This window comes from Hylobates moloch, unplaced genomic scaffold (assembly GCF_009828535.3).
Source record: "Hylobates moloch isolate HMO894 unplaced genomic scaffold, HMol_V3 SCAFFOLD_2, whole genome shotgun sequence".
Lineage (NCBI taxonomy): Eukaryota > Metazoa > Chordata > Mammalia > Primates > Hylobatidae > Hylobates > Hylobates moloch.
The window spans coordinates 11,169,580-11,186,790 of record NW_026652277.1 but is presented as its reverse complement, the minus strand read 5'-3'; the positions used below and the strand labels follow the sequence as shown (position 1 = coordinate 11,186,790).

Genomic DNA, 17,211 nt, shown 5'->3' with positions numbered 1-17,211 from the left:
GTTCTGTAGCAAAGAGTTTTTCCTCCCTTATCAAGAGAGTTACCTTAAATGTAACTCTTTGGTTACCTTAAAATGTGGTTAGTACTGGAAAGGCGGAATAAATGCTTCCTAGTTTTCTGTTTACTGGTTTTCCCCCATGCTGTCTTCTATTCAGATGAAGCCATTTGGCAGCACTTTTGTCAATTAACGGAAGTCATTCTGGTAAGAAAGCCTATGTTAATCCACTGTGACTGCCAGTTTAGCCAGATTTATAGTTTATGACCTAGATAGAAGAATCAAAGATTTTTCTCAGAATAGTTGACAGCCATTTTAGTCTTGGTAAATGGCCAGAGCCTTCTGGGTACTTCAGTGCTTACGGGAGAATATCCACACTCCTTAGTGTGAGGTATAGCACTTTCCTGTTGGCAGCTTCCACACTTCACATCCCACCTCCCCAGCCACTTTTGAGTCACATAATAGTAATGATAACAGCAAACTTTGAGTCTTCTATGATAGACTTTTTGCTAAATGCTTTGCATTCACATATTAACTTGATTTTTTCCAGCAGCCCTTTGCAGTAGTCATTTGTTAATGCAAGTTTTTTAAAAAAATCTTTAACTCAAGGACAAATTTTCTATGCACAGGATTATTTAGATTTTAAAAATTAGTATTTATTAAAGTTACAAATTAAGAAACGTATTTCTTCCTTACATTTAATTCAGTTTACAAAAGTTAGTATAGTATTTTAAAATCTGGCAAATTTTAACATTCTCGTCTAATGGAACTTTAGTTAATGCTTGGTTCCACTTATAAACATAAACTCCTACAAATGTTTTTAATTGCCTTTATAAATGTAATATATCCAGTTTCCTTTAAATGTATCAAATTTCAATTTAAAAATAAAATGTGTCCTAGTTCTAAAAAACTTATAAATCTAATTAATTCCACCTTAAGAATATCCTGAACCTTAAATCTTTTGTTTCAATATACTGTTTATAAGTTTAAAATCAAAAGTTCAAATCAGTGACTCATTTGCATATTTTTAAATTGGCATAAGAAGGCCAATTTGGCCAAATTCTCTGAAATATAAATATATAAAACACAGAAAATTCTAAATACAAACAGATTCCTTAATTCAAAAAACTACAGAATTAATCACGTTTGATTCTCTTCAACTTTGCCATTTAGTTCTAGATCTTCAGGAGTTAAGACTTTTTTCCCAGGTAAATTTGGGATGTACTTTCTCAGTCAGCTGAAGCATAAGCTGGAACTCCAGGTGAGTTCCATCGGGTGGCACCGCCTTCATTATCTCGAGGGTGGTGCCTACGACATGGCTTTGTCACATAGTCCGGATTCCTTAGACCCTAGTCGCCCACCACCTCATTCTTCCTTCTTCTCAGGGTCTGCCCCTTTCCACCCAGAAAAGATCTTGACTTTTTACTTTTAGAAATCTTTGAACCTGATGGAATCCTCTCTTCTTTTCATTTGTTCCTGATTTGGTAGGGCAATAATTTGTAATTAACTGGCATTTATTTTAATTTTGAATAGTTTTCATGGGGAGTTTGCCATCAGTATTATTGTTAGTAGCTTACCGATGAGGAAACTTGGGCTTCAAGGTTAAGTACCTGCCCGAGGTCAGACAGTTGGTAGTGAGAGTTCTGTCAGTGGACTCCAGAGCTGTGCCTTACACCCACCTGGCCTTGCGCCTTGCAGCTCACAGCTCTAACAGGCCTGCTCTTCCATGGCACTTTGCCTGGGAATACGCTCCTCCTCCAACAGTGCCCCCGACCAGTCCCCAGATGCCTCTGTCCTCATCCATTCTGCCAAGTTTCACGACTTGGTTTAAGCATCACCTGAAGCCTTCTCAGCTGGTCCCCAGCCTCCCCAAACCCACAGAACTTGATCACCTCCGCCTGTGTTTTGTGCCTGACCCATCCACTACACATGCTTTTGTCCTCACACTTCCAGTGCCTCTGTCAGACATGTCTGTATTAGACAGAAAGTTCCCTGGGACAGTGACCGGCTCCTGCCTCACCAGCACCTAATACACTGCGTGGCTGTGGCTGTGTTGGTTACTTATATTGAATAAATGAAATCCTAATGTATTTTTTAGATAATAAAAAAACTACTGTCTACAAAAGGTTCGCCTGAGGCAATTTTTGGGGGTAGTGAAACCATTCTCTAGCTTGACTGCACACACATAGAAACAAAGCAATTTTATCATATGTCAGTTTAGAAATTGCCCCGCTTTTTGAGGATTGGAGTGGGTTTTCACTTTTATTTATTCATATAATATAAAATGATATTACACTTAACTGTTTTTACATGTGTATACAAATTGAAACTCTAGGAAACAAAGTGTAGGTTTTTAAAGTTACTTAACAAACACCTCTTGCATTTGTGTGGCATTAAATAGGTTTATAGTGAGAGATGTGTTTACACAATAGTCTCTCTTTCCTTTACCTTTCAAGTTTAATCTGCTGGGGAAAAAAAGTCAAGCCTATGAACCCAACTATAAAAAATTTATAGCCATAATTTAGAAAGCAAATTCTATTTCTTTTCATCATGTTATCGAAAGCTACAAGTGTTTGTATATTTTGGCTAATATTACATTAAACATAAAGTCATTTGATTTTTCAGATAATATATTTGAAGTCAGCAATATTTAAAAATACAGTTGGACTTACTGTGTGATCTGGAAGGGGATAACTCTTTCCTATAATAATAGAATTATTTTCCTGATAGTGGCCCCCCACCGATTCTTTCCAAAAACTGTTAGAACATTCAGAGTGTGTGTATTCTTCTATTGAAAGTGTAAAGGTAGAATGCCGCTCACAGAGCGAGCACCTAGAGCGCTTTGCTGCAATGATGCGCCTCTTGTCGGGTGCGAAAACCTGCTAACGCCTCAGAGGCCGTTGATGGGCAAGGCTTGTAGTTGAGTGTGGCGTCCACTGGGGGGTGACAGAGACCAGCGTAAGATCAAGCAGGGACAAGCCTGAAGGGCCTGAGAGGGACTCTTCCTTGCTTTTTGGGGACTGTTAGAATATTCTTTTGTTGGCTTCTTTTTTAAGAAAAAAAAAATGTTACTTAAGAAGAAAATAACAAACATTTTTGCTTTTTTCTAAAATGTATCAAGCTACATTCCTTTTTGTTGAAGCAGATTATTCTAATTGTTAGCACTGCCATAAAAATACCACTTAGGCAAACACCAGTGAGAAATATAAAAAATGTGGTATTTTCACAAAAGCACCCCCTACTGTATCTGTTAGGAGTTGTGAGTTGTGGTGCCTCCTTACCCTTTAAGGAGTGGGGCAGTAAGTCTTTTTTATTTATTTATTTATTTAAGTTTTAGGGTACGTGTGCACAATGTGCAGGTTTGTTACATATGTATACATGTGCCATGCTGGTGTGCTGCACCCATTAACTCGTCATTTAGCATTAGGTATATCTCCTAATGCTATCCCTCCCCCCACCCCCCACCCCACAACAGGCCCTGGTGTGTGATGTTCCCTTTCCATTGTTCAATTCCCACCCATGAGTGAGAACATGTGGTGATTGGTTTTTTGTCCTTGCAATAGTTTGCTGAGAATGATGGTTTCCTGCTTCATCCATGTCCCTACAAAGGACATGAACTCATCATTTTTTATGGCTAGATAGTATTCCATGGTGTATATGTGCCACATTTTCTTAATCCAGTCTATCATTGTTGGACATTTGGGTTGCTTCCAAGTCTTTGCTATTGTGAATAGTGCCGCAATAAACATATGTGTGCATGTGTCTTTATAGCAGCATGATTGATAATCCTTTGGGTATATACCCAGTAATGGGATGGCTGGGTCAAACGGTAATTCTAGTTCTAGATCCCTGAGGAATCGCCACACTGACTTCCACAATGGTTGAACTAGTTTACATTCCCACCAACAGTGTAAAAGTGTTCCTATTTCTCCACATCCTCTCCAGCACCTGTTGTTTCCTGACTTTTTAATGATGGCCATTCTAACTGGTGTGAGATGGTGTCTCATTGTGGTTGGCGGTAAGTCTTTATTCCAATTCCTATGTGGGTTTTTTTTTTTGGTGGTGGTGTTTTTTTTTTTTTTTTTTTTTTTTTGAGACAAGAGTCTCGCTCTGTCTCCCAGGCTGGAGTGCAGTGGCGTGTTTTCAGCTCATTGCAAGCTCTGCCTCCCAGGTTCACGCCATTCTCCTGCCTCAGCCTCCCAAGTGGCTGGGTCTGCAGGCACCCGCCACCCTGCCCAGCTAATTTTTTGTGTTTTTAGTAGAGACAGGGTTTCACCATGTTAGCCAGGATGGTCTCCGTCTCCTGACCTCATGATCTGCCCACCTCGGCCTCCCAAAGTGCTGGGATTACAGGCGTGAGCCACTGTGCCCGGCCTCCAATTTCCTGTGTTTTTAGGGAGAAAAAAGGGAAAATGAAATTTTAGGCAGGAGACTGTAGTGGAGTGAGCAAAAACATGATTCTGTCTATTGAAAAGAAGCCCAGAATGCAAGCGTGGATAATAAATATGAATGCTTGTTGCCTATATATAGCTTTCTGTTTTGACATCAGTTATGCTTGAATCTTTTAGTTACAGTTAGTTGCTTAGGGGTGAAAGGAGATACGTAAACCAAAGACAAGTAGAGCGTGTTTGTGTGGTGGGTTTGGGGGTGGTAGTTCAAGCAGGCTGAGATCGCTCTGAAAATAGATCACACCAAAATGTTGAATGCTTTATTTGGACGTCTTCTGTGAAGAAGGGTAGAGAATACTAATTGGCATATAAAAATGTTACTGGTGATGGTGTTCGTCCTTCTTACAGGGTCCGTGATGCGTTTTCAGTTCAGTAGAGGCTGAATAATTAATCTCTAGAAAGGAACCACCTCTGTAATGAAGTCAAGGAGATTTTCCTCTTCATCATGGTAGAGGCCAAATCCTGGCATGGTGTCCTTGGGTTCCGTATTGCTGGTGGAGCTGAGGCCTCTGTCCCTACAGAGGTTGTGAAAAGCCAGCGAGTCCCCACGGGCCCTCCATGAGGTTCCTTGCGGCTGCCTCCATCCTCCACCTTCTCCATCCTCACGCCCTCTGCGCTCCTGGCTGCTTCTCTGGTCCTCTCTATTACTTGCCTCCCGTTACCTCCCCGCCACCTCTTCCTTCTTCCTCACCTCTCCTTCACTGTCTCCGCCCCTTCTTGCTTCTCCTCCTCATGAGAGGTGCGGTGTTACCACCTCCACAGTGCTGCCCTGGGGGCCTGAGGGCCTCCCTGGAAACGTAAGCAGTATATACACTGCTCGTTGTGGAATTTCTGAGAATATTACACTATTCAGAAGTGTTAGGCAGCTGTGGGAGAAACGTGTAGATGGCATAATCGCAGCATTAGCATCAGCAAATGTTCATGGGAGATGGACGTTGGTGCAGGTATCATGAGCGTGCACGGGCTATACTTGTTATATTTAGCCTGCTCCCTGGCCATGGATCACTCTAGAAAGCAGGAGTGAACTGGCACTGTTTAAAGTGAAGCAAACCCCAGCCCTGTAGTCTGGTCTGGGCACTTGGGAATGCCCCTCCCCACTGTGCGGGGCCTCCAGCCTTACTTGCTTTATTGTCTTTAAAATGTGGAGGAATGGGTTTTTCAGCACCTGTATTTGAAAGGCTTTCTTATATCCCTGTCTGATGCCTTTTGCATCCTTATTGAAAATCTCTGCAGAGCAGAGAGGCCATAACCTCTAAATGTTTTTGTACAGTTGAGGTATTTGCCATATTCCTCTTAAACAGTAGTTCCTAAAGAGAGGTTATCATTTAGGAATTGATTAGAGGCAGCGTCATTTTATCTGTACTGAATTTTTTTTCCCCCGAACCCTGCTACATCTAATTTCTTAGCAATATGGATCTTGGATATTTATAACCCTCAGGTTTCTGCCTGTGTATATGGACAGTGTGTCATTACTCTGACTCATATGAATATTTGAATGAACGAACATTGTCAACACCTTCCTTGTGATTGTATTATGCTTTTAGATACTATGGGAAGGAATACAAAAGAAGTAAGTAGGTTGTAGCCTACTAGGGGGAGGGAAAATATAGTAGGGACTACCATGAAAGAACTTTAAGATGCTACTTTTTGGACATTTCAGAACAGTCACAGATTTTTTTCCCAGTGTGCATTTTGGCCTCTTGTCCATTCAGTAAATGGAACGTGTTAAACTTTTCCTTTAATTCTAATATGATGTATAGATGTATGATGTATAGACTATTAGGCACTCTTCCTTAGAGAGAGACATTTCTGTGTTTACTGGAATATAAAGTAGAATTAGTTATAAGGTAAATATTTTTCTTACTCCTTGTATTAAAAAATTAAATCTCCTACGTATGTATGACACATACCTTTGCATTTTGTTTTGTGCCTGAAATTACCACCTCAGTCCTTCCATTACTTCTCAATTGGTTTTTTCTTTCTCCTAAGAAACACATGCCTTATATTGGTAATTCTACATTTTACTATGTGTCCAGCTCAGTCTTTACTGATATGTGCCTCCTCTGTGTCTAAAGGATTCCAGAATGAAAATCTGTGAATATCGCAACATAGGAATAGACCATGCCATGGCGACATTTTCCTCAAAGGTGTTCTGCATTTTTCCCATACCTCCTCTCCTCCACTCCCACACTACAGTTTGTTGTCTCCTGCACCACAGTGGTGTTTTCTGAAACCGTCTTGCTGCTGTCCTTGACCTCTCTTCCCTACCCTGTCCTTGTAACTAACTCCAGCCAAGGTTGTGTTCGAATGAGAACTAGGGAAAGGACAGGACCACTTTTCTGAGTGAGGGGTGTAGGCACTAGTCCAGTAGTGTTTTGCTTCCATGTTTTCAGTGAAAAAGAGGTTTTAGAATGAGAACATTTGAATAAATATTGATAGGAGGAACTTGAAGCCAAGTGCGGTCAAGCTGTGACTAAGAGACCCTGGAACATACCATTCAACCGAGTGAAATGTGATTGACAGTCATCTGGGAAAGGCCGTGGAGCCAAACAGGTGTTTGAAAGACAGCGATAAGAAAAATGTAGTTCCACTTTTTACAGAGGATTAAAGTTGAATAATGTAAATCACAGACAAGTAAACGTGATGCCTATCTGAGGCAAGAATCAATAAATGGATTAATTAAAAATGGATTTTTGATCACTCAGAAAGCAAAGAAGGTGATCACTCATCATGACTCCATCAAGCGATGCCATACTTGATTAATCTGACTTTGTTTTTTGGTAAGATTGCTCATTTAATGAATTGGAAGAATGCCACCAACAAAAGTGTTTGGCAAAGTCTTAAAATACTTTTTTGGATAAGCTAAAAATATTTCTTACAAGTCATATACCAAAACTGCAGATTTATATCATCCTACCTGTAGAACAGTATTCTGTGCTTTTAAACTTTATACTTCTCTGTTACTCAGATTAATACATATTTACAGCAGAAAAAATATGTAGTACTTAAGGAAAAATAACCATTCAATCTAAGAGCATTTAAAAATTAACCACTACTAGTGTTTATTTCTTTTAGTCATTTTTATAGACATATATGTTGATTTATGCCTGTATGTCATTCATAGTAAATGAGATTATACTACACATATTGTTTATAACTTCCTTTTTAACTAGTTAATGTTAAAGATACATTAATATGGCAGTAGGCTGCTACAAGTTTCTATACCTTATTTCACCATTTTTTGTTTCATAATTGTTACTGAATTTCACAAATCCTCTATGCTGAGGATATAAGTTTTCTAAAAGAATGCAGTTTTGAACATCCTTATAGCAAATATTTTGCATATCCCTTAATTATCTTAGGATAAATTCTCAGAGGTGGAATTCCTAGATCAAACATTTCAATATGCATTGTCAAATTGGAGAATTTGTTTCTCCAAGCCCACAGTAGTGAGATATACCAATTTAGAAGTATTTTAATTTGCATTTTTCTGATAACTTGTGATATATTTACCTGCTCTTTTCTTCTTTGAGTTTCCTGTTCATATTCTTTATTTAATTTTCTATATAGGGCATCCTCCATTTCCTTTGAGAGTTCTTTACCTTTTAGAGAAGTTAGGGTGCTCCATTTTTGTTCTGAGTTCAGTACTTGTTACCAGTCACTTGGATGAAAGCATTGGTAGCATGGTGTTCAGATTTGTGGATGGCGTCACATGGGGAGGTATAATTAATGTAAAATTCCAGGGAGATCCCAGATTGAAATGATGAGTCTAAGTAAGATAAATTGAGATAGGGATCAATGTAAAGCACTTTGAACCTGTCTAAAAACAGCTACCCTCATGAGCTGCCTGATGAACTTTTGGTCAACAGTGGACTGCATATCGGATGCTGGCCCTATGAGATGAAAATACCGTATTTTCACTGTCCCGTTCCTATCTTTAGATACACAAATACCTACCATTGTGTTCCAGTGACCCTGCAGTATTGAGTACAGTAACATGCTGTATGTGTCTGTAGCTGAGGAGTACTAGGCTGTATCACAGAGCCTCGGTGTGCAGTAGGCTGTGCCGTCTAGGTTTGTATAAGTGCACTCATGTTCACACGATGATGAAATTGCCTATTTCTCAGAACATATGCCCGTCATTAAATGATGCATTACTGTATAGAGTAATAGCAACTATCAGTTCCTAAGCATCTTCTGTATGTCGGGAAATATGCTAGGCTTTTCTTTATATATTAACTCTTATCCTCATAGCGGATCTATAAAATAGATGCTGCTGTTTTCATTTATAGATGAGAATTCTGAGACTCCCAAGTTCACACAGGTTATTGTGGCAGATTCAAATTCAGGTCACTTGTTCCCGTTGACCCTGCCGTTCCCACTGTGCCTTGGAGACACACAGCTTAACAGCATTTGGGAAACATTGTCTCTAAAGGGAGAGCAGCACAGTGTGACTGCCAGACAGCTGATACACTCTCCACTACAGTGTTCAGGGTAAGGGAAATAATCGCCCATCTTAGTTCAAACCTAGAATATTGCTTAAATTCTGGGTTACCACACTTAAAAGGGGTATGATTTTACTTGATTATCATCAATAAATAGTGATAGCTGAGTGTCTAGGGAAAGCGCTTTGGAAGCCAAACCCATGTTAACCATTCTCAGGAATAAATTGGTGACCACAAGACATAGAAAACTGCATACAGAAATCTGCAAAGTATTGGAACTCTAAATGCCCCTATAGGGTTGTTACTGCTTGTGTCTGCCTTCCACATTTGCTTTGCCCAGTTGTTTTTTTGATGGGGTTGTATAAAATACATTTTATTATAATCACTGTAGTTTGTTTCATTACATTGTTGACACTGAAAATGTGCTAGGACCATAAAAGCAAATTATCACAAATAATGAAGTAGGTGACTTTTTGCTAACAGAAAAAGGCGGTCCCTAAAATTTATTTAAAACAATCCAGTTTTGAGATTGGGGATATAGAGCTAAGGGTAGCTGCTCTTAGAAACACCTCATGTCGGGTGAATTGAGTTTTCACCAATTGAGAATTGATGCAGACTGAAACATGGAAATCAGAATCTGGGCACCTGCAGGCAGCGCTGAGAGCAGCCTGGGTGCTTCCGCTGCCAGCGCGATGTGGGGAGAGCACACGCAGGCGCAGCAGCAGCAGCAGCAGACCAGCTGGAAAGCTATTCCTTTTTTGGTTTTGTTTGTTTTTTAAATACTGCTATGGAGAATCTTAAAAGACATTTTAAATTATTTCATGTGAGCTAAAATGTTGGTGGCTCTCTGCAGGCCTGTGAGTGGTGGAGAAGTGAGGCAGCTTCCAGGGCTCAGTGTGACAGTCTCGGCAGCGAATCCAGTTTTGCCCCTGTGACAGCGCATCTTTAGGCGTGCATTCACCACTTTGGGCGTCACAGTTTTCCTTTTCTTTAATGGTTATGTTTTTCATCAGGTTTCTTCTTGCTAACCTGAAAAGGATGTTTTGATGATTGGCTGATATTACTATCTGATGTAATATCAGCCAGCCACTGAATTAGCCAATCAGATTACTGTGTTCCGCCCTTAGAAAATTGTCAGACAGTGAGGACTAAAGGAAAGTTTATAAATTCAGTTTTTCTATTATATATGTCTTTATATCTTCTTGATAAATTGTGTTTGTTGGGATTATTTGCCTACAGGGAAGAAGGCATTCATATATTTATCTAGGACTAAATGGATGACTGCCTATTTGTAGAGCTGATAGAAAAAAACTTTTGGAGGATTCTGGATAGGTTTTAATTTTATTTTTATTGCTTCTTTTTAACCTGATGTGCTGAATAACTACTTGAAGTATTCTTGACTTGCTAGTATTTAAAGTCTACTTTCTCCATTCCTGGCATTTCAAGGTAATTTCACATACATATTCATAAAGCAAAGAAAACTTTTCTGAATTACAAGTATTTTAAAGTTTGGGTTGCCAGTTGAAATAATTGGTCCACATATTATAAAATATATTTCTTACCAAAAGGTATAAGAACAATGTGGGTTCTGCCAGCTGTTCCAGAATAGGATCTGCCTGTGGCTGTCTCAGGCCAGGAGTTATGCTGTGCGCTGCTTGCTCTTTCACAGTTCACATCTAACACATTGAGCAGGTGTGCAGATACTGCCTTAGCAATTATCCAAGAAGCAACTTCTTCTCACTGCCTCCACGGTGGTATAGTGGAGGAGGAGGAGCAAAGGCTCTGAAATCAGCTTAGGATTTGAATTCTGGACCTGTGACTTGCTAGTGGTGAGCCTTTGGGCAGGTTAGTTTCTGCCTCCATTTTCCATCAAAATGTATGAAAATAGTAGAGCCCTGCACTGTCTGCCTATCGCAGACCTTACAGGTACAGCTTTCTGAGCAGTGGCCAGCACGCAGTGACTGCCTAGTGAGTACCAGCCATTAGTGTCATCATCATTCAGTAGTACCACAATCGAAATCCCGGCCACCATTAAAGTGATCTTTCTAAGATAGACATGAGGTCGTGTAATTCTTCTGCTGAAAAGCCTCTAGTATTTTATAGTTAACTTGGAATAAAATCCAAATTCCTTGCTGCAGTCTTCAAGGCCTCATGTGTGCCTGCCTGTCCCCGACTCAAGGCCCATGCTCAGAGGGCCGCCTCCTTGCTGGCATTCTCCTGCTCTGCCCTGCCCTTTTAATTCCTTCTTCCTAGTTTAATTTTCTTTAGGGCACTTTGTATAACTAGAATATAGGCTCCAGAAAGACAGGGACGTCACTTTTCTCATTCCATCCCTGTATTGCGGGCAACCAGAACAGTGTCCGGTGCACAGTAGTTGCTTTATGTATTTGCTGAATGGATGAATGAGTTGAAACAAACTGTAATTGCCAATTCTAACACTTCTTATTCTTTCATATGTATAAAATAAGGAGCTTGCATAAACATTGTCAAAGTAAAGTTCCATTGAAACCATCAAAAATTTCTCTGGGACTTCATGAAAAGGGGAAGAGAAGAGTGAACTGGGAAAGAAAATACTGGGTTTTCACTGGGTTCCTGCCACTGGGAGATGGCTTGGCTTCTCCCAGACTCTGCTTTCCCCTGTAGAAAACGCAGGGAGGACTCTCGATGTCTCTGGAACCTTCGGGCCCTTCAGAGCTGCCCAGGAGAGGGAAGAGGAAAGGAGGAAAAGACGTTTCACTGGGAGGAGCCCTGGACCCACCTACCCCCGACTTTAACTACAGCAGCTTTGTGTATATTTCCTTTTCTATATGGGGGTTTCATATGAAATATGGCTTAAAAAAAGAGTCTACTTTTTATTTAAAAACTACTGAATCAGAAGAGCACAAAGGTTGTTTTAGCTCAATTATTCTGATCCTGATAGCTTAATTATTTAAAGGATATTTTTTCTTCATAATTCTCTGTTCCCTCCTCTCCCCCCAAAGAGATCACTGAATATTTTTGTGGAAATATCCTAAAGAAAATTATAATGTGCGTAAGTGACAAAATTATCATCATGAAGACTGTAAGCTATGTGGAAAAAAAAGACCACATCGTATTCTCACCACTGATGTGCCCACCACTCAGTGCAGTGCCTGACACTCCAACAGGCTTACTCAGTAAATATTTCTAGATGGGTGGATGGCTGGATATTTGAAAAGAGCAAAAATGCATTTTTAAATGACAGTACAATTATTTTGTAAAAACAGGTGAAAAACATGGAATTTTAAGTGAAGTCTGTTGTTTCTTCAAGATGATGTTTATTGGATACACGTATTGTAAAAGATAATTTTTAAACACTGTTTGTTAAATGGCCAATCTGTTACACCTTCCTTTAATTCCTCGTGAATTTTCTGCTATTTAAAATATAAAATTGATAGTATCCAATATGACTTTTTTTTTTTTAATTCCTTTTCTTTTTTTGCATTTAGAGTAGGATTCTTTTAGAATGTTAGTTTTCAGATAGAGTACTTTTTCTTTTGATCAGGAAATTGTACTGTGGGAGTATTTAATAATAATCTATTTGAGGACAACTTTGAGACCACAGTTGGTCATCAGTTGAGTTTTAAATTTTGCAGACCTGCTTGGAGTTGATAGAAGTTGAACTGAGATTTCAAAACCATCGTAGTTGAGGAAGGTTAAAGCGAAAGTAATGTGGTGTTGAGACACTGAGCTACTAACCTACCTGTTAGGAATAGATATGAGAATATCAGCTTTGCAGGCTTGAAAAAGCATTAACAACTTGTCAACAAAATAAAAGAATTGTGTTGTACAATTGTATGAAACTTATGCATAAATTTACAAAATATTCCAACCCACAATACATTTGGCCTAATAGGATTGTGAGTGTTGGTATATTTTAGTATCAGTCTGTAAAAAACACCTGTCATCAGCTACCAACTTCCTGTGGTATAAACAGCATGTGTGTGTGGTGTAAGCAGTGTATTGTATGACAGTGTGTTCTATGTCAGCATGTATCTGTGCACACATGAAAAGCATGCCATTATTACTAATGGATTGCTTCAATTGGGTACTGTTTCCTCGTGTATTATCTTACTTAGCCTTTCTCTTTCTTTTTAGGTAAAGAGGATGAATATCCAAAGAAGCCCTTGGGGCAACTTCCACCTGAACTTCAGTCTTGGGGCGTCCATCACTTGAGCAACGGACAGAGGAGCGTGGGCCGGCCGAGCCCGCAGGCCAGCGGCAGGAGGGAGAGCGGGGCGCCCCACAGGAGGCACGAGTACTCCCCGCACCCCCAGAGCAGGACCGGGACGCCCGAGAGAGCACAGCCGCCAAGACAGAAATCGGTGGAGGAGGAGAGCAGGAAGCTTAAAGATGAGGCAGATGTTCAAAGAAAACTCCCATCAGGTCCACAGGACAGTTCCAGGCAATATAATCACGCAGCTGCCAACCAAAACAGCAACGCCACTTCAAATATCAGGAAGGAATTTGTGCCCAAATGGAATAAACCGTCAGACGTCTCAGCTACGGAGAGAACTGCCAAATACACCATGGAAGGCAAAGGTCGAGCAGCGCACCCCACGCTCGCAGTCACCGCCCCAGGCCCTGCCGAGGTGCGGGTGTCAAACGTGCGGCCAAAGATGAAGGCCCTGGATGCTGAGGATGGGAAGCGGGGCTCCACTGCATCGCAGTATGACAACGTGCCGGGCCCAGAGCTGGACAGCGGCGCTTCCGTGGAGGAGGCGCTGGAAAGGGCTTACTCCCAGAGCCCGCGGCATGCCCTTTACCCTCCCAGCCCGAGAAAGCACGCTGAGCCAAGTTCTAGTCCATCAAAAGTATCCAACAAGTTTACTTTTAAAGTACAGCCTTCAAGTCATGCACGATATCCGTCCCAGCTAGATGGGGAAGCCCGAGAGCTAGCTCATCCCCCCTCCTACAGCAATCCCCCCGTTTACCATGGAAACTCTCCCAAACACTTCCCTACTGCCAACAGCAGCTTTGCTTCTCCACAGTTTAGCCCTGGGACTCAACTGAATCCTTCCAGGAGACCTCATGGTTCTACTCTTTCCGTCAGTGCTTCTCCGGAGAAATCTTACAGCCGCCCAAGCCCCCTTGTACTGCCGTCTAGTCGAATAGAAGTCCTCCCTGTTGACACTGGTGCTGGGGGATATTCGGGCAATTCAGGGTCACCAAAGAATGGAAAATTGATCATTCCGCCAGTAGATTATTTGCCAGATAACAGAACATGGTCAGAAGTTAGTTATACATACAGACCTGAGACGCAGGGACAATCTTGGACCCGAGATGCTAGCCGTGGCAATTTACCAAAATACTCAGCCTTCCAACACGCACCCTTTCAGGACCATGGCCTCCCTGCAGTTTCTGTAGATAGTTCCTTGAGGTATAAAGCTTCACCGGCCGCAGAAAATGCCAGTCCATCTGGGTATCCATATTCAGGGCCCCCGCCTCCAGCCTACCACTATAGGAATCGGGACGGGCTTTCCATCCAAGAGTCAGTGTTGCTGTGAGATTTGATGTGTACTTGCTAAAGACGAGAGAGAAACCACACGAAACCTACATTGCTATGTTCATAATTGCCAAAGCAGTATTTATACTATTGTAAACAACTCGCGCATCTCTCCTGTCTGTTAATAGTAAGAATACAGGGAAATGTCTTCAGCCCCACATAGATGCTGCTTAAGATGAGCATTTAAATTGCATCATCACTGACCTGTTAGAATTTAACCCGGAAACATAGCAATAGCATTTAGGGATGCACGCACAATGGTAATTTATTACTCAGTTCCGTTTATGTTTTTCTCCAAAACCTGAACATTTTTACTCTGTTGGCTCATTCTATTTTGACTAATGTTACAAAGTACTGAAAAAACTGTAGAATAGATATTTTTAACGCTATATGTAGTGTATGTGTCTTTTAATAGATAGAGGCATCTATTCATACACGTTTGAACACAGAGCTAAAGAAACGTTTTTTTAAAAAACTACTTTTAATCCAGATCCATGGAATAATATGTAATTCTTGTTTTCCTTGTCTTTTAGTCCAGTTTTTCCTCTTCCCTCTCATATTTGTAACCTGGGTCCTAAACTGACTGAAGAGTTTGTCCTGACTTTATTAATTGCAGTCTCACAGAATGCTCATCATTTTCCTTCAGCTGTTGCTATTTTCTTTCAATCTGAAAATTAAAGACATTGGAGAGAAAGGCTAACCACTTAATGGTGCTTAAAAATTGGGGCAGTTAAAATAAGTTTACGGCCAAAGGTGCAGCACTGCTTATCATATCCACATACTAAGAGATTGGTCTTAGTGCATTTATACCCTTTGTTCTGGGCTGATTCTTGCGAATCTCAGAGCAGGAGAAGTTGCAGCTTACTGATCCCTCAGTGCTCACAGTACTCATGTGGGGCAGCCACACTAACTGGATCAGCAGTGTGGTTACTTCTTTCTTCTGCCCCGACTCACATAGCTTCTCCCCACGAAGGTCCCAGGGTGGCCATTTACACAATGCATTTCTGGCCTCTTTATGGAATGTAGTCGATGGATATTGCTGCACTTCATCAGGCCATTACATTGTCCATGTTAAAATTATAAAAATGATCCTGGTTTTTCATAGGAGTCTAGAATTTTGATCTTTTAAAAAATACAGTGTGATTTCATGCTTCTGAAAATCTTTTTTTTTAATTGAAACAAATTCAAGTTCTTGGTTTAAAAAAAAAATTAGTGATGTCTTTAAAAAATATTCTGTTACACTACACACACCAAAAGACAAAGATTCAGGCACTCCAAGAGAGTATGACTTCGTGTTTAACTGGGGGGCTTGCTTATATTCAAATAGTAGAAAACCCGACGTTGATGTTTCTTCCTGTTGCAAGGTGGGGCTTCAAACTTTCAAGGTACAAAAGTACATCTTTTAAAATGAAAGTAACGTTTGTTTAGCTAGTGAATGTGACAATATTTTTTATGTATATAATGAGTCTAATGTAATTTTAATCAACTTGGTAATGATGTTATTAAATGGCAAAACAAGTGCAGTGTATTAAAGCTAAACACTACATTGAAACGCAAACAAAATTCTGATGAAATAACTGGGCTCTTGATTCAGATCAGGTGGAAGCTGAGAAATAAATGTATATAAATATGTAGCTGAGGATATTAATTCCCATGATATAACCATAATTCTGTGACTTGTAATAAACCAAGCTGTACAATTTAGTTTATAATAGCAGTATCTGAGCTGCTCCAAAATATATATATCAACAGTGGTAAATACTGTAGATTTATATATATATATATATATGCAAAAAATACATATATACACACAAGCACTATTTTCTTATGTCATTTATGACATTTTTTATCTGTATACTTTTTTGATGTGATTGTTTTTTAACATGCTAAAAGTAATAAGTATATTTTGTTTTGTGTCTTTTATGTGCATTTTTTTCATACGGCAAAAATGGTGCACCCTCTGATGCTTTGAAGGCTAATTCTCTTCTAATTGAGTAGCTGTTGCCTAGTATTCACTTGTGTTACTTTGTATATGTCACAGTCCTATGTTTAATGCTTTACTAATTTCCAGTAAGACTATATTTAAAACTACATAGTCTTTCCTTATTTTATTTAGTATGACATTGTTAATAGCAATAAAGTAGCATTGCTAGTCTTCCTCATTACAAAATGTAGCTCTCTGTTTTCTAAGTAGGAAAATGTAATTTGAAATTATCTTGCCACCATACAGTTTTACTTTTTCTAATTTATTTTTTAATAAGATAATGAAATAATGATATAAAGAGATAGGTAAAGTATATTTATTAAAAACCCATTTAGTACAGATTTTCATAGTGTAGAGGTTGATTTTGCCCTGTAACTGCATGTACATGGTGTATTTTACCATTAAGTCTTTTGTTCATGGCAATTTTGCCTTAATAAGCGCTTGGCATAGTTTCTATTTTATAGAATAGTCTGAGAAGTTAAACTAGACCTAAGATCTCAAAAGTTTTAAAACTTTGACGTTTTCATATGTTTGTTTATTAATAGGATTTTTAAAAAATGAACATCTTTTTAAAGCTGGGAAATGTATATAAATTCAGGTATCAGTATCAATAATAGACTGTTTCATTGAAAGAATTGAAAGAGGCCGGGTGAAGTGGTTCTATAAATTTAGTAATTTATAAATTTAGTATTTGCAGTGGTTCATGTCTGTAATCCCAGCACTTTGGGAGGCCGAGGTGGGCGGATCATGAAGTCAGGAAATCGAGACCATCCTGGCCAACATGGTGAAACCCCGTCTCTACTAAAAATACACAGA

At 39.7% G+C, this 17,211-nt stretch overlaps 1 protein-coding gene across 9 annotated transcripts in view; it reads left to right on the top strand.

The window, feature by feature from the left end:
* Positions 1 to 16,581, top strand: part of USP6NL (USP6 N-terminal like) — a 150,986-nt gene extending 134,405 nt beyond the window's left edge. For all 9 annotated transcript variants that reach the window (XM_032155668.2, XM_058431416.1, XM_058431403.1 and 6 more), the window contains one exon: positions 13,004 to 16,581. In XM_032155668.2, the coding sequence (XP_032011559.1) occupies positions 13,004 to 14,412 (1,409 nt within the window). In that variant the 3' untranslated portion in view covers positions 14,413 to 16,581. The remainder of the gene's footprint in view (positions 1 to 13,003) is intronic.
* Positions 16,582 to 17,211: the final 630 nt, after the last annotated feature.